The 25,890-nt window shown below is 44.1% G+C and overlaps 1 protein-coding gene across 1 annotated transcript in view; it reads left to right on the top strand.

Moving 5' to 3' along the window:
- CAPN3 (calpain 3, (p94)) overlaps positions 1–25,890 on the top strand; it is a 57,001-nt gene that overhangs the window by 24,299 nt on the left and 6,812 nt on the right. Inside the window, 14 exon segments of the mRNA XM_006882978.1 lie at positions 3,187–3,256; positions 5,410–5,528; positions 7,439–7,572; positions 8,292–8,460; positions 9,313–9,456; positions 12,360–12,443; positions 16,236–16,321; positions 17,701–17,778; positions 19,585–19,745; positions 21,537–21,706; positions 22,045–22,056; positions 22,779–22,987; positions 23,751–23,787; positions 25,863–25,880. Of these exon segments, the coding sequence (XP_006883040.1) occupies positions 3,187–3,256; positions 5,410–5,528; positions 7,439–7,572; positions 8,292–8,460; positions 9,313–9,456; positions 12,360–12,443; positions 16,236–16,321; positions 17,701–17,778; positions 19,585–19,745; positions 21,537–21,706; positions 22,045–22,056; positions 22,779–22,987; positions 23,751–23,787; positions 25,863–25,880 (1,491 nt within the window).

Raw genomic sequence — 25,890 nt, 5'->3', positions numbered from 1 at the left:
ATTTAAATTATAATATCCTTTGTCCTCTATTTTCGTCCATAAAAACATTGCTAACTGATGTTATGACTTACCAGCTCTTTCCTTAGTAAAATGTTCCATGCTGAAACACTTATGTTAGAAGCCGTTTACTCACATTAGATCTCATTAGCAATTACACTGGTTAAACAATAGGGTTTTTTCCTTTTCATGCTATTATCTTTTTATTGTGATTTGAGTGAAAATTTACAAAACAAATTTGTTTTCCATTGAGCTAGTCACATACCTTATGCTTTATGAAATTAATTTCTGTACTCACAATGCAGTCATATTCTTCCCACTTCCTCACTGTGATTTTCAGTACTGCTACTCCTTCTATCCTATCCTTTTCTGCACTGAGTTGTCCTGGGGCAAATATTACTCTTTTGATCTTATGTGGCTGATTATTCTGCAGAGTGAGTGCTTCCCTGCTGTTACTGGTCGCCTTATAAGCTTATGTACTGTTGGACTGCAAGGTAAGCCGTGGGGGGAACTTTGTTCCAGGTTCAAAGGCTAATTTAGGGTCATAGGCTCAGGGGTTCTGCCAGCTTCCAACAGATAGCTAATCTCACCATTATTATTGGTTTGTTTTTCATGGGTTTTTTTGTGGTTTTTTTTGCTTTACATTCCCCCTCTTCACCCTCCCCCCAATCTATGCAGGATCTCTAATGGGATCCCTTTTAAAGCTGTCAGCAGTGGCAGCTGAGCACAACCTGGTTCTTCTGGTCCTCAAGGTCATGGAGGCTGAGGTTCATGTCCATTCGTTCTTTGGGCTAATTATTTCCACATGTCTTTTCTTCCCTCTTTGCTCCAGACTAGGAGAGACCAATAGTCACCCCTTAGAAGTCTGCTCACAAGCTTTTACAACCCTAGCTGAGACTTACCAAAGCAGGATGTAGAACACTGTCTTTGTGGACTTCATTATGCCACCTGTCCTTCATGTCCCCTGAGTAAAAGGACACTTTTAACCATCCATTTTCTTACATATTATGAGTTGATGGTCTTTACTGAATTAGCTGATATTGAGAAAGAGAAAGCAAGCTAAATACTTTACTCTTTCCCTTACTCATCAATTTCTAAGATGATAAATTGATTTATTGTCATCCTTTGAAGGTGGCAAATCAGTTAGTTAAAATATCATTATGGATAATCTAACAATTCCACTTCTGAGTGGTTAGTTATATGCCCTTAAAGAACAGAAAGAAAAACAAAAACAGATATGTGTACTCCATTGTACATTGCAGTAGTATTTACAAGAGACAAACAAAAACAATAGAAATGCCCATCAATAGATGAAGAGGAAATAAAAAGGTGGTACACACATACAAGTGAATACTGCTGTCATAAAGAGAAATGAAGTCCTGATCATATTACAACATGGGTGAATGTCAGAAACATTATGCTGAGTGAAATAACCAAGTACAAAAAGACAAAAACTGAGAGATTGTTCTTAAAAACACTAGAAGCAATTATTTTAAAAAATTGTTATAAATGTATAGAGAAATTCCAAGACCCAAATTGTAAAGCAGGCTGAGACCTAAACAGACAATTCACAAATGGCTAAACTTAAACAATGGAGTATCATTTTCTTCTTATTAAATTCGCAAAGATTTTTTTAAAATAATTCATTCTAATACTGTGTGATCAGAGAGAAAAACAGACATGCTCCCTCCTCCCAGTGAGTGTTTGGAAAGAGAGGTGACCAAGTGCTGGGGGCATCAGTATGTGTGGATCATTGTGGAGGGAAGAAAGGGTGAATAAGCCATGGCACAGAACTAGAAAGGTGTCTTTTATTTTTTTTTTTTTACTTGTGTGTGTGCGTGTACCGTCAAATCAGATCTAACTGGTACAGGAGGAGATTGTCCCTCCTTCCCCGGCAGAGCATCTGGTGGATTCGAACCGTGTACCTCTGGGATTGTAGTTGCAGCTCCTTGCCACTAGGCCACCAGAGTTCCCCCTAGAAAGGTGTCTTGAAGCTGTGAAGAGTGATGTTAAAATCAGACCACTGAATCTTTAATTTGTTACTCATATTCTTAAGATGCTATTGATTCCGTTCTGACCTATCACAGCCCCAGCCCCATGGGTAACAGAATGAAGTGCTGCCTGGCTTTGTGCCACCTTCACAACCATTATCTATGTTTGGGTCCCTTGTTGTAGCCACCCTGTTAGCCCATCTTGTTGAGGATCTTCCTCTATTTCACAGATCTTCCACTTTCCTAACCCTGATGTCTTTCTCCAAGGGACTCACCTCTCCTGATAATATGCCTAAATAAGAAATGAAGTCTCATCATCTTTGCTCCTAATGAGAATTCTGGCTGTACTTCTAAGACAGATTTGTTTGTTCTGGTAGATTCAATATTTTTTTGCTAAACACAATTCAGAAGCATCAGAGGTCTTCCTTTTCCAGCTTATGCACACATATGAGGTGACTGGAAGGACTGTGGCTTAGGTCGTAATTATTTTTAAGTTTTAAAAACAAACCAGAAGACACATCCAAACAGACACAAGAGCGCCCTCTGTTGGTAAAACCAAGGCTGTTCTGTGAGTGCTGTTGACTGCCGTCTCTGGTGCCTGGAACTTTGCTGGTGCCCTATTTGGTAGGCTTGGTTAATAACAGGCACTCAAAGAGACAAGGTTGCTTGCCAGGTTCACACCAGAGTTTTTCTATGTTCTCAAATGCAGTGGATCCCTGGACATATGTATTTAGAGTTAACACACATACATATGTTGACTCTAAATACCTATGTTGCCACATTTTGAAGGAGAAAAATTCTAATTTTCCTTTCTCATATCTCTGCTCCTGACATAGAAAAACAAAAGCCATGCTTTCTGCTAACACTTTGTCAAAACTGCTTAAGGAATGGTATCACCCTGACCCTCAAGTTGAACCCTTACTCTCATAGAGTGACAGCTGGGGACAGTGTGGAACTGTAAGGAAGCATGCTCCCAAATGTCTCTACTCTTTTGCTGTGTGTTGTTGGGAAAATTACTTAGCCTCTCTGAGGGTGAGTTTCTTTATCTAAAAAATGTGAATGATATGTTCAATACCCAGAACTCTTTGCAGGCTCATTTGAACACTGTGTGGTAACCTGCACTGGTACTGTATAATGAAACTCAATAAACGCCAGTCACTGTTGCTATTACCTGATCATTTTCCTTTTTGCTTCACAGGAAATTTGTGAGAATCCTCGATTTATCATTGGTGGAGCCAATAGAACTGACATCTGCCAAGGAGATCTAGGTAGGAAAGTCCTTACCCACCAAATGATCAAATAGTAATTAAAATTCCTTACAGAAAGTAAAGGGAAATTTTTTTTTTTTTTGCTTTTAATTAGTTTTAAGAAAGAGATCTTCGGAGCTCTGGTGGCCTGGTGGCAGGGAACTGCAACTGCAGTCCCAGAGGCGCACGGTTCGAGTCCACCAGATGCTCTGCCAGGGAGGGAGGGACAGTCTCCTCCTGTACCAGTCAGATCTGATTTGATGGTACACTCACACAAAAATAATAAAATTTTTAAAAAATAAATAAATAAAGAGATCTTCATACCAACTTACTATATGTTCATTTATCCATGTGTTAAAGATTGTTTAATTTCATTTCTAGTCCTTCCACATTTCTAGAAATTCACCTTATGTCACAACAGGTAAGTCTCATTCTACAGCCCTCCCTGTTAAAAACACTTACACATACCTCTTGACAAAACAAGAGCCCTGCATTTTCCTGTGTCCATCTTCCTTAGAAGACAGCTCTCTGCCTGTCTGTGCATGAAGTATGTCCCTTGGGTGTGTGGATTCTACACACACACAGAGATCATATGCATTACTGACAACAGCACTTCTGACTCTTGTTTAAATTGCCTCAGAAAAGTCCCAAATAAGTCATGATCTTTGCCATGTGGGTGGGCATCCAATTTTCTTTTTTCTTTTCTTTTTTTTTACTGTTGATTTTTTTTTCCAATTTTCTGTTTGATTAGTTCTCTTGGCTTCCTTTCTATCAGCCTCTTGTTCAGGAAGTGTTGCCTTTGGGTGTGGACTGTTGGAAAGTTTCATAAAGTAAAATGGAGGAGAGAGAACGTCAATAGACAGAATTTTAAACTTGAGGGAAACTTGAGGGAGCAATAAATTTACGGTAGAGGGAGGAGCAGATTAGAAAATGTAGGTAAGAGTGGTTACCCAAGTTGAATAATGCAACCATCACTACTTAATTGTACACCTAGAAGCTTGACTTGGTTCTACTCTGACACTTGAAGTGACTACTAGAACCCAGAGCAATCTATGATTTCATAGAAGAATCTGCTTCATGGTGAAGGGGCAGAGGGACTGTGGCTGCTAGCAGCTCACAGCAATCTCCCCTCTATAGTCTTGAGGACTCTCCTACATCCCACACAGTGAAAACAAAGCCAGCGCTTGAGTTTACCCAGCCCCCTTAGAAGATACCCTCATGACTGTGTACATGCCCAGCCATGTATACACACTGTAAAATGTCACCTTCCATTACATACCATCCTTCCAGAAAGGAGGTTTGGAGATAGGAAAATTTCTCTATCTCATCCCATTGTCAGCCTTGTATGTCTTTGTGCTGTTTTGCTCCTCTGAGTGGATTATGGCTCAGACTTACATGACAAAGTGTGACTATTCCTAGGGGTTGTCTGGGTTATGATCGTTACAAGAACTGACCGCCAGATCTTTTCCTCCATGGAGCCACTGGGTTGGTTCAAACTGCCAACCTTTCTGTTGGTTTAACCCTTGTACCAGCAATGCTCCATACATGTATCTCACTGTCTCTATGGGTAGACTGGTTCCAGGCTGCTGCCTGACTTGTCTTTCCTACAGTACACATCTCCTTGGCTGGTGGTGCCCTGATCGTTTCTCCACTGAGTCCAAATGGACAGTGACTTCACACTACATAGGTTGAGAACAGAGAGGATTCTAAGATGGGTCAGGAGAAGTTACCTAATTATGATAACCAGCTGTTCAGTGAAAAGAAAACAAATTTATACTATACGTGGAGGTATTTCCTGCAGCCTCTAAGGAAACATTCCCATATGAGGAAAGGTTGTTGTTGAATTGGAATCAACTCATAGCTGACCTTCCAGAGGGTTTTCAGAGGTGGTAAATTACATGGGAGAAGATTGCTTCTTCTTTTGTGGAGCAGCTGGTGGATTTGAACCACATACCTTACAAGGGAATAGTCACCTTGTTTACTGTATGGGTAAAGGACACAGATGAAAATCTCCTTCCCTTGGGTAACCCCTTTATAAAATCACATCTGAGAGTAGGGAAATGAGCATTGAGCAAGTCCCAGTTCTTCAGAGGAGTTCCTGAGAAGTGAAGCAGCTGGTCTTTCTCTCCCCAGGGAACAAGCCCTCCATGACCTCTGCCTGTGTTTGTTCACAGGGGACTGCTGGTTTCTCGCAGCCATCGCCTGTCTGACCCTGAATGAACGGCTGCTTTTCCGAGTCATACCCCATGATCAGAGTTTCACAGACAACTACGCAGGAATCTTCCATTTCCAGGTGAGATACCGGGAGTTTAGTTAAAAGGGCCAGCTGCAGCCCACCCACTTCCAGTCTCTTGGCCCTGACTTCCCAGGAAAGGCTTCACCCACCTTCCCATGCTTCACAGTAGGCAGTAACCCTTTAAGGCTGCAAGCCTGTGTGGAAGCAGTTGTTAATCCTGTCCCACCACACACACCTTCCGCTTTGACCCAGAAAGGCTGGAAAACATCCTGTTTGCCGGCCTGTAGATTTATTTTTGCATCTCCAGTTGACTGGTTGCTGTGTTACTGCTCTCATCTTTCCCAAGTATGTTCCCAAGATATCAGGATGAATCCGTGGGGCCCCATGGACTGTGGAGGAGCCTTCAGCTGAAGGATGACAGTTCCTGTTTGTTTCTCTTTTAGGCAGGTCTATATCATTTACCTCTTCTAGGCCCTGGGATAAAAGTCTAGTTAAGCAACCTGGAGAACAGACTTTTCAGATTGACCAAAAATTGAGCCTTTTGGTTTCAGAATCAATTCAGTCACTGGAAATTTTCTGTGTCCACATTGTCCTGGCATGGAACCAGCATGGAAGTGAATACCACATATGGGGATCTATTAGATAGTAGTTGAGGGGCTTCCTCTCTTTTGCTGACACTCTGCCATTCCCAATACACAGGGTGGATTGACACAGTGACTGTAGTAATGGACATGAGCAGATGGTCATGACGATGGCACAGGACAGGGCAAGGTTCTGATCTGTTGTCTACAACAGATTTGCATGAGTCGTAGAGTTGCTATGACCTGTAGGTCCTTTGATGACACCTAACAACAGTAACAGACACTGAAGTTCTGCAAGGTCCATCTCCAGTTCCGAAGGCTCTTTAATATTCTGGGCAACTCAAATAATAAATTGAGGTGCCTACTGAACTTGTAGAGGTTTTCTTTTCCAATGTCTCCTAGGCCCAGCACAGCAGCCAGGCCAGAATGTTTTCTTCTCGGTGTCATCAAGCTATTTCTGCAAATAGCACCCCATTATACATTTATTTTTTACAAACTGCATAACCTCTTTGAAGATTAGTTTTCTATGTACTTTATATACATGTAATTATTATTTAAGTTGGCATTAGCTGTAAAATTACTGTAGTTTCCCTCTGATATCTAAAGGGGGGATGCCAGGGTGGAATTGTTCAGTACCAAGTCAACTTCAACTCAGAGTCAACCGGTCCCTGGAAAGCCTACTAGATTAAAAATGTGAAGTGGTTGTTATTAACAAATGAGTGCTACTTTGCAATGGGCATCAAAATTATTGTTTTTGTATTATTATGTTAGCGATGTTTTCATATATCTGAAAGTGTTCCTTTATACACAAAAGAGAAGTCTTTATTATGTATACTGAAACTAATATTTAACTATGTTAGATACAAACCATACTTAACTATTCCAAGTTGCATACTAATTTGACTCAAAGATAAATTGAGGAATAGAACTTGTTCATAATCCAAGGACTCCTATATTAACAATGTGTGCTCTGGGTCAATTTTCTATTTAAATTCTTTTTTAGCAATAATTTCCACATTTCACTAAGAAATACATATGTCAATACTTCACCTTCATCTGAACCAATAGTTTTCAACCTTGACCGCACATTAGAATGAGTGATCTGGGCAAATAAAAGTACTGATAGTCAGACCTATTGAGCTGAGGTGCTGGTCTGGACTCTGTGTAAGAGAGGATGTGGTATCTTCCTACCCTCAAGGAGCTCACAGTCCAATCAAAAATAGATTTATATACCCTATGACTCAAAGAATAGAACAAGCCATAGACACAGAACCTAGGAAGTGGGACTTTGGGATCCAAGAGACCTCTAAGAAATATGAGTTTATTTGTTTGCACTTCGCAATTGGAGTATGTGAATGTGACTCTCTGCTTGATGCTTCTGTGCAGTTCTGGCGCTATGGCGACTGGGTGGATGTGGTTATTGATGACTGTCTGCCAACTTACAACAATCAACTGGTTTTCACCAAATCCAACCACCGGAATGAGTTCTGGAGTGCTCTTCTGGAGAAGGCCTATGCTAAGTAAGGCAAACTTTAGAACATGAGGCATAGCTGAGGTGAGGAAGTGGGCTGCAGAGGTCAGCCAGGGTCTTCTTACAGAAGAGTGTATATGTCCACTTATATGCCTATCTATACATGTGTGTTCAATGATGACACAAAGTCAGAAAAGGACACGTCCAAGCAGCACCAACTCTTAATTGAAAACACTTATTTAAGAGAGGAAAAGAAAAGGAATATTTGCATGGAATATCTTTATCTTTAGTTTTCCTTAGTGAGCTCTCTCCAAATGTACACTAATCAATATCCTTTTAAAAAATCTATACTTTCATAACAGTGTTGAAAGTCTTGGGCTGTACCTTTAGACCTAAGACCTTTTGGTTGGTTCAACCTCATGAATCTGTGGGATATAAATAGAGTTATGTTGTCTCTCATCGTAGGATGCACACTCCAGCTGCTAATGTGTGAAGTGCAGCTCTGCCTTAGGGTTCAAAATGTAGTGGAAACGAGGTGGAAAGATGAGGTTTCCAACCAGAGTTCTGACTCTGTGCCTTTGCATGAGGCACTTAGCCCTTTCTTCACTAGAAAGAAAATGAATTATAGTATATCCATCCTCATCCTATTAGCTGGTAGGGTTGTTGAGGGACTGATTTCAGAAAGAAGATAAAGGTACTTACTGGTGGCCATGGATCATGGTTCCTGGAACACTGTGATCCCAGATTGGTTGTCACCTTCTCTCCAAGGCTCCATGGTTCCTATGAAGCTCTGAAAGGTGGGAACACCACAGAGGCCATGGAAGACTTCACAGGAGGAGTGACTGAATTTTTTGAAATAAAGGAAGCTCCCAAAGACATGTACAAGATCATGAAGAAAGCCATCGAAAGAGGTTCACTCATGGGCTGCTCCATTGATGTAAGTCTGGGGTTGAGGTGGGTGCAGAGAAGAGCAGGCAAGTGTTGGGAGGCCGATAACCAACTGAACAATTGCATGGATCTTTCTTCTGAGGCAGGACAAGTAGTTTGTTTTAGGAACAGGAACTGACTCTCAACCTTGGAAGGTGGGAATTTCACAAGAGAGTTTCAAGAAAGGGAGTGGGAAAATATACTCCAAGTCCTGGGATTCTTATGGATGTAGACTCAGAACCCTATGTTCGTGCTAGCTACTCTTGCTAGCATTAGTCAGTCCTAGAATGTCCTGGTTAAACTGGCCATGTACTTGGCTATGGATTCTAGTCCACTATTTCCCCAAGAAAGCCTCCCAGTGATTGAACATTGACCATACCTCTTACTTGGAACAAGGACTTTGTGTTGTTATCCTGGGAGAAATTTTGTCTGTAGTCCTTCTCTCAGCATAAAGTGGTATGAATTGAAAGAGGAAGCAAGAGGAGAGATCAGGAGAGAGCTGGCTATGCGTAGCAGGACTGCCTATGTGTCAAGGGACATACCTTCCTAGAGCCAGCTCAATGGGAAACAGCCTTGGGAATTCCCATTGCCAAGAAACAGATCTGTCTAAATTCTTACTTCCTCCTCTCCCCACACTCCCAAACAGGAAAGCTTGGGAAGATCAATTAACATTAAAACATCATGGACAAACATTTCCATTCTGTATTACTGTCCTTTATCTTTTCTCCATTCATGCTCTATTTACCTCTTTTCTTTTTTTCTTCTCCTTTGTCTATCCCCTCCCTCTCTGTCTTCCCACTTCCTTTTGTTTTCACACTTTCTCACTCCTGGACTGTCCCCTGCCCGACCCATTGGGCCTCAGGATGGGACGAACATGACGTATGGGACGTCTCCTTCTGGTCTGAACATGGGGGAGTTGATTAATCGGATGGTGAGGAATATGGATAACTCACGGCTCAGAGATTCAGATCTTGACCCCAGAGGCTCAGATGACAAACCGACCCGGGTGTGTATGCCTCCAGAGGTCTGGATTGACCATCCTTCCAACCTGCATGACTCCACAGCCAGTTCCTTATCTAGAGATGCTCCTGTGGGGCTTTCTAAGGGTCTGGGTTAAAATAAGGGTCTAAGGCCTCTGAAAAAGGCTGGAGAGCCAGTTCTTGGAGGGAATCTCTGTAGGAGTGCCTTCTATGCATGGTCCAGGCAATATGTCAACAAATTAATAGGCAATTGTTAAGTGTTATCAAGTCAACTGTGACTCATAGCAACCCTATGAATAAATGACAGATCTGGGGGATAAAAACCAAATTAACAGGCAGACACACAAAAGGGGAAAAATATCTTGATTTATTTTAATTCATTGGTTCATTTATTCAGCAGGTTATCAAGCTTCTGCTAATTCTATCACTGAACAAAACAGTCTCTCATCTCAAAGCAATTATATTCTAGTATTTTCAGAATACCAAGCAAAGCAGAAATGCAGAGGGGAAAATTCACTTATATTTTCCCCGTTTAAATACAACCTCTCTTCACTTTTGGCATATGTCTTTCCAGAATTTTTTAAAGACATACACTTAATTTGTATTTTTACTTTTAAAACGCTGTCATACTGTGCTTCCTTACAGCCTAATTTTTTTTTTCAGTTAGTTTTTCAATCTTAGTGAGCCAGTCAACATTACCCTATAATGATTTTTCATTGGCTGAACAATACTCCAACCTGTCATCATTGATTGGGAAGTTAAGTTTCCTTTTTTTAAAAAAAGGTGACTATTATTTTCAAGTGCTATAATGGATATCCTTATGGATATCCTCTATGATCATTTTTTAAAAATATGTATATTTGAAAACCAAGTTCTGGGAAAGAGCACACTAAGTAGTTGTATCGTCTCTTCAACCAAAGTCTGGGGGACAAGTTTCCTCAGGCCCGAGAAGAGGTGGTGACCCATGCATGGACTAGCAGATCTCAGCTCAAACTTCCTCTCAGGCATTTCCAGTACAAAGAGGGACCAATCTGTGATCATTTTTATAGGACAGAATACAAACAGTGGAATTGCTCAGGCAAATGATAAGCTTAGATAATGTCACTCCAAGGGGCTGCTCAGATCTCGACCTGAGGCTGAACAAGTCTCCTGTCTCCCCATTTCTCCATGCATTCAGCAAGGTCTAGGTCATCTGAGGACTGAGATCTGGGGAAACTGGCCCCACCTACATCCTTTGCCCCAAGAACAGTTCCAGGGATTTCACAGCCAGGCACAGCTCTGGGAAGTTCCTCTTGGATCTGTTACAAAGTGAAGCCGCTAAGGTCCTGTCTTGTCTCACTGGGCTTTGATGATCCCGCTGCTCTGCCAAGAATCCTCTGTGGCTTGGGGATTTCTGAAAATAGAGGCGTTTCCTCACAACCTTGTTGTTGTCAGGTGCCATTCAGTCAATTCTAACTCATAACAGCCCCATGTGACAGAGTAGGGTGCCCTGTAGGGTCCCCTAGATGATGATCTCTAGAAATACAGATTGCCACATCTTTCTCCCATAGAGCTTTTGTGTTGATTCAAACCTCCAACCTTTCAGTTAGAAGCCAAGTATTTAACCACTGCTTCACCAGTGCTCCCTTTGCAACCTCTGACACAGTCACATCTGAAGAGATCCCTCCTCTGCCCTCCTTGGACTTTGCCTGGACACTTGGGACTCTTGATGTTTTGACTTCTAATCTAAAGGGAGTTCTGGTGTGTATTCTGTAGGGAGTTGTGCTGCTAACCCAAAAGATAGCACCTTGTCTGCCTGGAGATTCAAATCTACCAGCAGCTGTATGGGGGAAGAAATGGGCAGTCTCCTCTGTGAGATTTACAGCCTCCCAAAACTCACTGAAGGATCAGCGAGCTATGAGTTGGTCCCGATTCAATGACAATGATTTTTAGTTTGAAGTGTTTGAGGTTTGCATCCACTTTTCAGTAGTATGGAAGACAGTTTTGTTAAGACTACAATCAAGAAAATGCTATGACTTACTCAGTAGCAAATGAAGTCACTAGAGTTAGAAATCAACTCAATTACAACTAACAACAGTACCAGATGGGTGTGGAGGAGACACCAGGACATGAAGAAAAGGTTTATTTACTATTCCAGGAATAGTAAACCCTAAATGGGCTTGAGGAAAGGAGAACCCAAAATCTAGGACATCTATCTATCTGCTTTCCACCCTTCAAGGGTCCTCAGGGCCCCTCTCCTTCACCTCACCTCTTGGTACCCACAATCCTCTCTGATGTTCAGAACACAGCCTTCTCCCCTGACCAGCTCAGGGAAAGAATTCCTCTGTGGCTGTGTATTTCTGCCTTCTCCAAAGTCTAGGGAGGGACCAACACTTCTTAGGATAATTAGAATCTTCCCCCATCCTAGTTCCTCTTTTGTTCTCTTAGACTTCCAAGGGATGTTTAAAGCAATTAAGTATTACTTAAAGTGTCTTCTTCAACATGTAAAACCAAAGTATACACAAAAGAAAGAAGTGGAACACAGCTCCATCTGTAGTCATCATTGGGTTGGTTTTTTGACCCTTGACTGAATCTTTAGCCTGTTGTTATTGTTGTTATGTACCATCCAGCTGGAACCGACCCACAGCTGACCCTGTAGGCGGGTTTCAGAGGCAGTGAATCGCACAGGAGGAGAATGCCCATCCTTCTTTCGAGGAGCAGCTGGTGGAATCAAACTGCCTGCCTTTGGGGTTGCAGCGCAGCTTCCTGCATCTAGGCCAACCCCTGAAACAACCAAAACCATAATCAACCCAATTCTCATTGTTGTGAAGCATCTTTTCAAGGTGTAGATTAGACTTTTTCTTCACCGTGTCCCCAACATAATAATACACTTTGTCTCCAGACAGCAAAACTTCTGCCCCTGACAAGCTGTATGGTTTTTGCTCCACAGACTATTGTTCCGGTCCAGTATGAAACAAGAATGGCCAGCGGGCTGGTCAAAGGCCACGCCTATTCAGTCACAGGGCTGGAGGAGGTGAGCCTGGCTGGGCGTGTGGGGTATGGGGAGCTATCTGGGACTCCGTCTTGCCCCAGTTGCTTCCTGTGCTGCTTCACCATCTGCAAGAGCCTGCCTCTCATTAGGGGTTTCACTTAAAAGTCAAGCAGAGCACCTGGGATTGGAAGGACCCAGCCAAACTGGTAGAACAGGCCCAATGGCACAATGGTTAAGTGCTAACTGAAAGATTTTGTTGTTGTTGTTGTTGTTGTTGTTGTTGTTATGTGCCGTTGAGTGGCTTGAGACTCATAGCGACCCTATGTTCAACATCCCTTAACTCTGCTCTGTCCTGTGCCAATCGCACCATCTCCAATACACCCATCCCAATTACCCCAGTCACTGAATCAATCCACCTTATAGAGGGCCTTTCCCTTCTGTGCTGTCCCTCCACCCTTCCAAGCATGATGTCCCTCTCCAAGGACCTGCCCCTCCTTGCAACATGTCCAAAGTATGTCAGATGAAACTTCAGAATCCTTGCCTTCAAGGAGCAGCCCAGTTTGACCCTCTCTAGGATGAACTTGTTTGTTTTCCTAGTAGTCCATGGTACCCTCAATACTCTTCTCCAGCACCACAGCTCAAAGGCATCAATTCTCCTTCTATCCTCCTTAGTCATTGTCCAACTCTCTAATGCATAACAAGTAATTGCAAAGACCATAGCCTGTATCAGATGCACTTTAGTCTCCAAAGAGACACCATTGCTCTTCAGTACTTTGGAGACGTCCCTAACAGCAGACTTTCCCATGACAAGATGTCTTCTAATTTCCTGGCTGCTGGTGCCAAGAGTGTTGACTGTGGAGCCAAGCAAACTAAAGCTGTGGACAATCTCAATCTCTTCACCATCCATCCTGATGCTGCCAATAGGCAGTTCAAATCCACCCAATAGCTCCATTAAGGGGGGGGGGAAAGCTTAGTGTTCCATCTCCATAAAAATTACAGCCTAAGAATTTCCCCCTCTGAGTCAGAATTGACTTGATGGCACAGTTATCTCAGCCTGTTTATTGGATCTATTAGGGCTACCACCCCACAGGAGAGGCTAGTCCTTGGGGAGGAACATGCTTGGAAAGTTGGAGAGACAGAAAAGGAGAGGATCCTTTGGATCCTCCCAATGGATTGACAGAGGGACTGCAGCAATGAGCTTGAGTGTGTCAGAGACTGTGAGGATGGCACAGGATAGAACAGGGTCAGATCTGTTGTTCCTCGGGTCGCTATGGACTTGACGGCTCCTAACTACAGCTCCATTCATTAGGGAGTGAGGGTGGCTTATTGGTAAGAAGCTGTCAACTCAAAGAAAGGCACATGGTTCAAATCTGCCACTTGCTCCATAGGGGAAAGCTATGAGTAGGTTTTGACCCAATGGTACACAACAACAACCCCATTCATTATAGGGAGCTCTGGTGGCCTGGTGGTATGGAGCTGCACTGCCAACCCAAAGGCCCACTGCTGTCCAGAGGCTGGAGTCTAAAGACTAGAGTCCATCAGCTGCTCTGTGGGAGAAAAGACAGGCAGTCTCCCCCCCCCCCCGTGTGATTTACTGCCTCTGAAAACTCATGGAAGGGTCAGCTATGGGTCAGCTCCAACTTAATGGCACATACCACCACCACTACCTCAGTCATTTACTTTTACTACTCAACCCTCAACGTACCCAGGCCTGGCTCTCACACAGTAATTACAGGATTCCAAAGTGAAACAAAAACATCACTACACATTTCCTCCCACAAGGTACCCCTGTACCACCAGTTCCAGTACTAATCAATATTCAAACAATCAGCCTTTTCATTCAACCAGTAGCACTTGCCACATAATAAACAGCCAATAACACTGTAGCTCACCTTGAAATTCATTTACCTAAAGGTACTACTTTGGCCTTTTTATCAATTCATCTTACCACAGCCACAATTATATTCTTCATCTTAATATTTCTTACTGTTTTAGAATTTGCCATAGCCCTTATCTAGGCATGCATATTTATGCTCTTGGTTAGCTTATAACTATGTGAAAACAACTAATAACTTACTAAGCCCATGCATATCATATAGTAAAACTCAAGCTGATGAACACTAATCGGGCCCTTTCCACTAGACTAATAACTTCTGGTCTAACCATATGATTTCATTTTAACTCTACCCTACTCCTATCCCTATTGTTGTTGTTATGTGCCATCTAGTCACCTGCGACTCATAGAGACCCTATGTACAACAGCTCTGAACCCTGCTCTATCTTGAGCCAAGCTTATTGTCTCTGAACACCTATCTCCATTACCCCAGTCACTGAATCAATCCATCTCATCCAGAGTCCTCCCCTCTTGTGCTGTCCCTCTGCAAGGTCCTTCCTTGCAACATGCTCAAAGTATATCAGACAGAGCTTCAGAGTCCTTGCCTCCAAGGAGCAGCCCTAGGACTTCCTATTAACTCTTTAACTATATACCAGTGATGATGAGATATTATTCTAGAGACCACATTTCCAGGCCACCATGTATCAATCGTCTCAAAAGGCCTATAATGTGGCATAACCTTACTTACTATCTCAGAAGTATTATTTTTCACTAAATTCTCTGAACTTTTTATCCTTACAGTCTCACCACAATTCCTGAGAAATTGGAATCCTAATTTCAGAGGATGTTGACCACCAATGGGAATTAACCCCACTAGAAATCTTGCTCCTAAAGAAAGCCATTCTCTTAGCATAGCCATTACATAAGCCTACCACAGTCAAATAGCAAGTGACTAAAGCCACATAATTCCAGCTCTGTTTATCACTCTAGGGAACTCTGGTGGCTTAGTGATAAGGAGTTAAGCTGCCAACCCAAATGCATGTGATTCAAATTCACCAGGTGTTCCATAGGAGAAAGATGGGCAATCTCCTTCCATATGATTTACAGCCTCTGAAAATCCACTGGAGGGTCAACTATGGGTCAGTTCCAACTTGACGGTACACAACAGCAACACATTTATTACTATTCTGCTAGCAGTTTACTTCACACTCCTCCAAGCATCAGAATATTTTAAAATACTGTTCACTATCTCAGATGGTGGTATATTCAGCTTCCTAGCTACAGATTTCCACGGCCTCCATGCAATCATTGACTCAACATCTGAACTGTGGTACATCTTGGCATAAGATACTGCTCAGTTTGTCTTTGTTCTTTGAGTTAATGCTGGCTATTTCCTCAATATTTTCAAGGAAAAATAGTAATATCGCTTTGTTTTTATAAAGTTCACTGCACGGACCCTTATATTTCTTGCTCTCTCTTGAGTCACAATGTTTACTTCCTCTGGAATTTCTGGGTTTTAGTGAGGCACATAGGAGAGAGGAAACTAATCACTCTGGCTGCTCTCAGGTTGTGCTCTGTACAGAGATGGGCAAAAGTCTGTGGCATCAGCTCATTGCGAGAGATGAGAGGAAGTGGTACCTTTCTCTCTTGGTCCACCTCCACCAGTGCGGTAGTTTTTCCTAATCACACAAACCACACATGCTAGTAGGATCCTTCCGTGTATATCAAAATCCTCACCCCACAGAGCTCATAATGCCTCAGATGTTCTCCGAAAAATAACTTCTTAGAAGATGGAGAGGTGATGGCCAACTCCATGCCTCCTACAGACTCAGTCCTAAGGTTCTGTCCTACACCTCCCCTATTCCATGGAAGGTTCTGCTAATCTCTCTGATCAAAGCCAAGGAAGACAGTGCTCCTGTAAGGGATTCTCTCCTCATCCCTGTCCCAGCCCTTTCCAGACAGTGGCTCCAGAGCTTGAGAGCTTTTTCTCTTTACCCAAGACTTTGTTCAAAGATGAGAAGGTGAAGCTGGTACGACTGCGGAACCCCTGGGGCCAGGTGGAGTGGAATGGCTCCTGGAGTGATGGGTAGGTACAGGGACCCCATGGTGGGAGACTATAGGGTCTGGGGCAAACCTGGACTGGGTGCCAGTCCATGAAGTACTGCCAAATGGTTAGACTGCAAAATGAAAGATCACCTTCAACATGAAAGATCAAGAGAAGAGTGTGTGGAAGAGTAGACTCCAGATAAAGCCCAAGAGTAGAGACAGGGGAATGAGGAACCCAATGGGGCTCGCTGGTGGTCAATGACTAAGAAAGAAAGATTCTAAAAACCAAGAGATAGACCCAGGCAAGAGGGAGGTAAGTCTTAATACAAGGGACTGCACTAGACAAGTAACTTCCCTTCTTGGACTCTCTGTTGTTTATCTGTAAAATGAGATTATTAGCAGCCACATCATGGGTGGCTCTCAGGAGGAAATGTGGTCCCATGTGGAGAGTATTTAGCCAGTGCTGGGTTTTCCTCTTGGCGCATTTAAAGAGTTTTGCTGCTTCTTGTTGGTGGGGGACAGCGGAGGTTTAGCAGCAACTTTCCTCCCATGCTGGAGACGTAGGTTTGATTCCCAGCCAATGTACCTCATGCCCAACCACCGCCTGTCCATCAGTGGAGGTTTGCATGTTGTGTGTTGCAGCTCTGGTGCTTAGTGGTAGGAAAATGCACTGAATCCCAAAGGCACACTATCTGAATCCACCAGCTGCTCCATGGGAGAAGGATGAGCAATCTTCTCCTCTGCGATCTACCGCCTCTGAAAACCCACTGGAGGGTCAGCTCTGAAAAGGTGCTGACTTCAGAGCACACACCAACAACATGATGCTGAAAGAAGCTTTTACAAAGGTTCCAGATATTTTGTAAAGGCTTATTTCTTACCCTTTCATTCCTGTATCTGGTTCCTGTTTGCCTTTATTGAAAGGAAGCAGGACTTTGAGCTCCTCATTTATGAACAGGAGGAGGATAGCACAGGGCCATGGCCAGGCTGGGGCACAGTAGCACACAGCTGTGTATGTGTATGCCTTCCGTCCTGGGTTTACTGCTACAAACCTCTTAACCCAGTGCCCTGTAATTCCTGGTTCATTCAGCCATTCATCTGCTCAGCAAGCATTTGTCGAGCTCCTACTAAATAACACACACAGGTCAAGACATGGGAACATGCAGGGCGCACGCAGCCTCCCTTGAGAAGCTGTGATAGATGCTGTGGACCTGCTGCCTCTTGCACATGTTCTCATGCATGCCTTCACTCATCCCTAAATCAGTGCTGTGTAATGGGCCCTTCCCTACTGTCTGGGGACTTGGAAATGAACACAGGAGACACAGTCCATCAACTTCATCGTATTTCTCTAACATCTGCTGCCCTAACCCATAGCAAGTCTTCTCTTTACCTTTCACCAATAATTCATCTGCTTTCTTACAGGTGGAAGGACTGGATCTTTGTGGACAAGGATGAGAAGGCCCGCCTGCAGCACCAGGTCACTGAGGATGGAGAGTTCTGGTGAGTCCAGATCCCGGGAGGACCATGGCAGGCCAGGGATAGAAGCTGAAATCTCAACCCTCGGCCCCAAGGCACGGCCTGTTAAACTCCAGGTCTGGGCAAATTTGAGCTCTTTCCTCCTCCTCTCAAGGGACCTACCTCTCATGGTATAGTCTGTAGCAGACCGCACGGCTAATCCAAAGGCTGTGCCTCTCCAGTGGTTTGCACCAACATCTCCTCGGGAGAGAGATGCACAACCTCTTCTCATTGTGATTTGCAGCCTCAAAAACTGGTGGAGGGCTGTGATGAGTTGCAGCTGACTCTACGGCAGAGAGAGTTTTTTTGTGTTGTTTTTTTTTTATTTTTTTTTATTTTTTTTTGGCAGAGAGAGTTTTGAGTCTTCTCTTCCCAGTTGAGTCTCATCAAGAGGAGGTTTTTCAGAAAACCTACCAGATCACACGACGATAGAGCCCCAGAACCAAGTTAACATGTCGTGGCCTCTCTTCATCTGTGCCTCTCCTACAGCACACTGTGCTCCGGCCTCCCCTGATTCCTACTCTTGTAAAGGCTATTTTTCTGAACCTAGAAAGCTGTACTTACATATTCAACCATTGACAGCCCTACTCTCACTCACATTATTGCTATTCATCCTTCAGGTCTTAAAGGGAACTTTCTAATCAAAACTATTTCTGTCAAGTCAATTTGGATCCATAGTGACCCTTTAAAACTGCTCCCATAGAGTTGACAAGGCCGTAAATATTACAGGTGCAGATTGTCACCGCTTTCTCTCATAGAGCGGTTGTTGCTCTTATGTGCCTTTGAGTCAGAACCAACTTGTAGCCGACCTTCCAGTGGATTTTCAGGGGCTGTAAATCATATTGGAGGAGATTGCCCATCTTCTTCCCAAAGAGCAGCTAGTGGATTTGAATCACCTGTCTTTGAATTAGCAGCACAACCCTTTACCTTCTAGGCCACCAGAGCTCCCCGTGGAGCAGATGGTAGATTCAAATTGCTAGGCTTTCAATTAAAGGCTGAATGTTTAATCACTGTTCCACCAGGTGTCCTTGAACTTGTAAATAAATAATTTGCTGCCACGGAGTAGTTCTAACTCCTGACACCCTCCATTTGGTTTCCAAGGTTGTAAATCTTTACAAGAAAAAAACTTCTCATCTTTCTCTTTGCCCATCTTGCCTCCACAGAGAAGCTGGTGGATTTGAACTGCCTTCCTTTTAGTTAGCAACTTGATACATGATGCAGTATGCCATCATAATTCCTTTGAACTTTCAAAGGGATCCTTAAACGTATATAGGACACAAGTTAGCCTATTTGTGATCCTCCTTAAAATTGCTCGCTTAATTGGCCCTGCCCCAAACTGTCTGTGTGCCCAGCTCTGTGGCCTGCACAGGAGTGAGGCATGTAGTAACTTTCTGGACAAGTGAATTTTCCAACTTTCTAGAACTAAATTGCCCAGCATCTCCCAGAGTTGAATTTAAGTCCTTATAGGAAGAGATGACAATTGGAAGTGAATATATCAGAAATAACTGGGTTTATCCTAAATGTGAAAGACCCAATCCTCCCTGAACAGGGCCAGGTGTATTGGAGATGGTGAGGTTGGCTCAGGACAGGGCAAGATTCAAAGCTTTTCTTCATTGGGTTGCTGTGAGTTGTAGTCAATTCAATGGCACTTAACGACAATATCAATCCTCCCTGGGACTGTTATTAAGGTCCTCTTAACTATTTTCTTGGGTTGTGCTTCCCTGAAGCTTAGCCTTTTCCGGCTTCTCCCTTTGCTTCCACGTCAGTTCTTCTCTTCTCCCAACCTCTCAGGATGTCATATGACGATTTCATCTACCATTTCACAAAGCTGGAGATCTGTAACCTGACAGCTGATGCCTTGGAATCTGACAAACTCCAGACCTGGACCGTGTCTGTGAATGAGGGCCGCTGGGTCAGGGGTTGCTCTGCTGGAGGTTGCCGCAACTTCCCAGGTGGGAAAACATGCTTGCGGGAGGCATGGGTCCCAGCAGAACAAGTTCCAAGTAAAATACTAAGCGCCACTCCGTCAGGCTTTACTAAGCTCTGAACATGGACTCACTTACTTTGTTTTATTAAGCACACCCCTCACCCCACCCCCTGTGACTGAGAAGGAAGCCAGTACTCTGAGGAATTTGCAGCAGGAAGCTGCCTTGGAATAACACTCGAAGAGGTTGGGAATGGAACTGCAGGACTAAAAGTTAATGGTTACTACAATAGTTCAAGCCAGAGATGACAAAAGCCCAGAGTCAGTAAAAGCAGACCTGGAGGGGAGAGACAGATTTAGGGAGAAAGTATGGGGCAATGCAAGGAATGAAGAGGAAACAAAAATGCAGAATGACTCCAGCTTGACGAGCAACGTCACAATATACGACATAAGAAAAACGCACAGCAGTGTTGAGTGTTTTGTCTTTGGTGAGGTCGTTTGTGGGTTGGTAAGGAGAGTCTAGAACACAGAAAGTTTGAGGTACCATAGAATATCCAGACACAAGCAGATGAGTAATGAACAATTGGATGCACAGAATAGAATGGCACTTGGTTAAATAACAGGAACTCAACAAATAATTGTGGAAGGAAGGAAGGAAGTCACAGGTGCTCCCCTGTGGCTTCTCATCTCTCAGATCTCAGTTCCGATGCCTCATCCCCTTTAGAGAGGCCCCCCGCCCCGACAAGGAATTCTCGCCTGAGATACTCTATTTCATTTTCTTTCTGTTACTTATCTGAATTACTTAAAATGGTTAATATGGGACTTTTAGATATATTTTACCACAATAAAATGAAATTTAAACGAAGTAAACAGAAATGGTGTCTATAGAAGATTCTCTCCAGAGCCTTGTAAAGAGATAGATAATGTGAGGGAGAAAGAGTATCAAGGGAGAGAGTGAAGAAGTTCAGGAAGGATCAGCTGAAACCTCTATCTTGTGGAACAATAGCCACTAACATGTCAACCCTTCTACCTTTTAATCTCCCAGGAGCAGAACCCATACCCATCCTGTATACATATGTCTTGCCAGCCCTACTGCAGAGTTTTATAGGGCCTTTCCTATTCATGAGTACTTATTGTGTGTACTCCAGCACCATCACTATAACATCTCTGCTTTCATCACTATAATTACCATCACTTCTGATCTTTTTAAAAAGCCAGCAGTTCTGTGAATGTACATTTCAAATTCTAGTAACAAATTGTATCACACCCAGGACATTCCAAGTGTTGGGGTTAAGAGCTTAGGCTCTATGGTCAGAAGAGCCTAGGTTTTCATTCAAGCGCTTTGATTCATTAACTGTGAGACTTCAACAAGGCCTTTAGCCACTCTGCGTCGCAGTTGCACCATCTGTAAAACGAGGACAACAATAATACCTGTCTCCTAGGAATGGATGATCTGAGTGATTTCATGAGATAATGCATAAGAGTATTTAGCACAGTGCCCAGCATCTTGTAATGTGCTACATTATTAAGCAAGAGAACTAATAGTAGTATTCCCTCCTTTCACCATCACATTTAGAAAGAAAATATGTTACTATCTCTGTTGTCTTTATTTTTATTTGTATTCCTGTTTTTATTACTATTATCCTAACCGTCAGGAAGCCACACATCCAGGTGTAGCTCCATCTAAATAAAGGTAAAGGCTGTTCCTACCCCAAAGAATAAGGCAGATGCTTCCTAGACATACCGATATATCTCACTTCCCTCCCTGCCCTTTCTCTGAGAGGCAGGTCTGAGTCTGTTTCCTTTCTGGGCTTCACAGACACTTTCTGGACCAACCCACAGTACCGTCTGAAGCTCCTGGAGGAGGACGATGACCCCGACGACTCCCAGGTGGTCTGCAGCTTCCTGGTGGCCCTGATGCAGAAGAACCGGCGGAAGGAACGCAAGCTGGGGGCCAACCTCTTCACCATTGGCTTCGCCATCTACGAGGTGTGCAGACCCTCACCTGCTCTATTTAGCCCAAGAAGGACACACCTTCCCAGTGGTTCAAGCTTTGTCACCCAAGAAGGCTTCTGGAAGCCTTGTCTGGCTTTTCTGATACATAGTGACCCCCAGGGTCCTTGGTATCCAGCCCTCCTGCACCAGAACCTCTTAGGTGCTTGTAATGAGAGGGAAAATTGGGAGGTGAGGGTAGACACACCAGGGAGTAATTTCTGCATCAAGTCTACCATTGCCTTGTTGCGTTCTCTCCTTGCAAGCCTCTCATTCTCATTCAGATGTGAAACCCACAAAATTTTGAACGTCTTCTTTCTCTATTTCTCCTCAAGGTTCCCAAAGAGGTATAGAAGTGACAGTGGCCCACAACTGTGTGCAGCATTACCTGGGGGTCCCATGTCTGTGTGTGACATGCCAGGAAGCTTCCAGGTGGTGTTTGTGGGAAGGACTATGATAGGAGAGGGCCTTGCTACTACTTATCTCAACCCCAAACAGGCGCCTCTGGGTACTGCATGACACCCCTGACTACCACCCTGACGATGTGAACTTTCTCCCTCCCCCCCCCAGACTGCCTACCACACACTCACACACACCCATTCACACTCATGCTCATTCATTCACACTCACAAATTCACACTTCCTCATCCTCACTCATGCTCCAGCGTTCAGCCTCACTCATGCACACACTTGCTCACACTCTGCCACTTAGACAATCACACTCACACTGTCACACCCTCAGTTACAGACACACTCTGAGGGTGATGCCTCATAGGAATGGAGGACTCATCACCCTCAGAGCACAGTCAAGGCTCCTCCTGACCCCTTGGGGTCCTTCCCCAGTCTGGAGATGATTTGGAACTGACGAGCAGCAGTCCTGGTAAGTGGCCCTGAGTGTGGGAACAATAGCCTTGACCTTCACTTCTGAGCCACCACAGGAGAGAAAAGGGAACAGGAGCTCCAGGGTCGCGACTGTGAAGCGGGTGACAGGAGAGTCGGGAAGGGACGGCTGGACGGGGACTGTGAGCAGGGCAAGCCCTTCGACCCCACAGCCTCTTCTCTTCCGCAGATGCATGGGAACAAGCAACACCTGCAGAAGGACTTCTTTCTGTACAACGCCTCCAAGGCCAGGAGCAAAACCTACATCAACATGCGCGAGGTGTCAGAGCGCTTCCGCCTGCCTCCCAGCGAGTATGTCATCGTGCCCTCCACCTACGAGCCCCACCAGGAGGGAGAATTCATCCTCCGGGTCTTCTCGGAAAAGCGGAACCTCTCTGAGTGAGTCCCACTTTCTGAAGGTGCCCATGACCCACTGCAGAGCATGGAGCTGTGAGGCAGCTGGACCAGGCTCCTCCGAGAGTCCTGGGACATGCTGACGAACAAGGCTGTACCTCTCCCAGTGGCCAAGACGCGAGTCTCGTCTCCCTCCTTGTTCCTCCTTGTTCTTTCCTTCCCTCCTTCTTCCCTTTCTTCCTTCCATTGTTACTTCTCCCTTCCTCATTTATTTAAAAGGTATTTCTTAAGCATCTACTATGTCCTAGGCACTCTTTTAGACACTGGAGATACAGCAGTGAACTGAGCAGAAAGAAACCCTTGCCCACACAGTGTCTCATTCTAGGAAAAGTATACAGGGCAAGAAAATGAAATTTAAAAGTTCAAAATGTTATAAAAGCAGTAAGGAGCCATAATAAAGAAAGGAAGGAAGATATGAAGCATTGAGTGATTTAAATATTAGGGAAGGCGGTCAGGGAAGTCAAGCCAGCTTGCCCTGCCTCTCTGCTCTCTGTACCTGGAGTGTGCAGGTGCCTGGGCCATGCAGTTAGGGTAAACCCAGCAAGAAGCTGTATGCCTGGCTTTGGTGCTGGGGATGGTGGCCCACAGAGGTAGGTTCCTGGGATGGGAAGGGACAGAGCTCCTAAAGTTCTCTTGAAGTCAGTTCTGCCTTGGCCCTGGGAAGCCATGTGACCTGAGGAAATCCTCTCTGTACTTCCTGGCTGTTCCTGGTGACACTGAGACGCCCGCATGTTTGTGCTCCTCACAGGGATGTTGAAAATATGATCTCCGTGGATCGGCCCCTGGTAAGTGGTATTGCTCTAACGTGTGATGGTTCAGAGATCCTCCTTCCCTGGGCCAGGCAGGAATCAGACCAATGGTGGAAGAGTGGGTGTCGGCAGAGGAAGAAGGGGGGTGTACAAGTCATTGTTGTCAAGTCAGAGTTGACCTACGGCTGACCCTCCAGCAGGTTTTCAGAGGCTATAAATCACATGGGAGGAGACTGCACATCTTTCTCTCAAGAAGCTTCTGGTGGATTTGAAACACCTGCCATTGGGTTGGCAGTACAACACTTTACCCACTAGGCCATCAGAGCCCCCTAAAAAATGATTACTCCCTGTTATCACAGCTTTTTTTTTAATTACTTTTTTTTTTAATGTGTATAACCATCAAATCAGATCTGACTGGTACAGGAGGAGATTGTCCCTTCTTCTTCAGCAGAGCATCTGGTGCTGGTGGATTTGAACCTCACATCTCTGGGATTGCAGTGCTGCTTCTTGCCACTAGGCCATCAGAGCTGACCTTATCACAGCTTTTTAATGGCATAGAAATAGAGGTCCTGGGGCCAGCCAGTGACTCACTTCAGGGCATGAGTCCCAGAAGGGAGAGGCAGTTTGAGCAAGAAGTGAAAGAGAAAAGGGATGCAGGAAGGATGACTGTCAAGAAAAAGTAGTTGACATGAGATTGTTGCTGTGGTTGTGTGCCATCAAGTCAGGCTCAACTTAGAATTGACCCACCAGTGGGTTTTCAGAAACTGTAAATCACACAGAAAGAGATTGCCCATCTTTCTCCTGCAGAACAGCTGACGGATTTGAACCATATGACTTTAAGGAGACACAATCTCACACAGAAGAAAGAAAGCACATGGATTGTGTAGTCAGTGTCAGAAGTTCCATCAACCACAAGCACAATTGTTGACTTTTGTAGCTAAAGCATTTTTTAAATCTATTCTTTTCTGAACATTGGCAATCCTTGTATTTATCAGGAGATGCAAACTCACAAGCTTACAGGAGCTGGCATGTCCATTAAATGAATGGAGCAGAGAGATGCAGGGTTTTGGATGTCCCCACTGGCAGATCAAGGACACTTGGCTTCAGGGTTGAAGGGACAACTGGTGTGGTGGTGACTGTGGCCATCTGAGGCTGCAGAGGAACTCGCTGCTCTCAGCGTCAACTGATCATGGCCACAGGGTACTGAGGCTCTGTGTAGCCAGTATGACCTTGACCTTCATAAATAAGTCCCCAAACTGGGGGGTTTCCATCTTAAATATCCCTGCACTAAATGTCTACTAAAAATTATTTTAAAATACTCTAAGAAGCAAAGATGTATTCAATTCACAATTAAGATTTTAATAAAGGGGAGAAAGCAAGGATAGTGAGACTCTATCTCGTGTACTTTGGACTAGTTACTGGGGAAAGACATCATATTTGGTCAGAGAGAAAAAGGAGACCCTCAATGAGACGGACTGACAGAGCAGCTCCAAGATGGGCTGAAACATGGCCATGCTAGTGAGGACAGAGCAGGCTGGGCCTGTGTCGTTCTGTGTACACAGGGTTACGATGGGCCAGAACTAATCCCCTGGCACCTAAAAACAACAAATACCTAGGGAGCTCTGGTGGCATAGTGGCAAGAAACTACACTGCAATCTTGGAGGTATGAGGTTCGAATCCACCAGATGCTCTGCTGGAGAAGGAAGGGCAATCTCCTTCTGTGCCAGTCAGATCTGATTCAATGAAACAAGAAAAAACAACAACAACCCATGTCAGACATAATTCACTGCTACTTGGTCGAGCGACTTTTCAGTGTATTAAACAACCAATTAAAGAATACATTAGCTAGAAGATAGCTTCCTCTGTCCAGGTTTGATGAGTAAGAGCATTAAACAAAGCCGTAGCCCCTGCCTGCCTCAGGGCTTTGAGTGAGGACAAAGAAGTTCTTTCTCCTCACTTCTGGTTACCTCTTTGGCTCCATGTAACCCAGATTTATGGACCCTAAAACTTCATACCAAACTGACCAGGTCACAGGGAAGTCAAAGACCCTGGGGCTTTTGGGAACTTATTTTCACTTATTCAGCGTTTACCTATTTCCTTTTCTTGTACAGAAAAAGAAAAAAGCCAAAGTGAGTGTCC

Source organism: Elephantulus edwardii, unplaced genomic scaffold (genome assembly GCF_000299155.1).
Source record: "Elephantulus edwardii isolate Elephantulus edwardi_28Jun2011 unplaced genomic scaffold, EleEdw1.0 scaffold00026, whole genome shotgun sequence".
NCBI classification, from domain to species: Eukaryota; Metazoa; Chordata; class Mammalia; order Macroscelidea; family Macroscelididae; genus Elephantulus; species Elephantulus edwardii.
The sequence above is the reverse complement of the archived record's forward strand: the minus strand, read 5'-3'. Positions and strand labels throughout refer to the sequence as shown.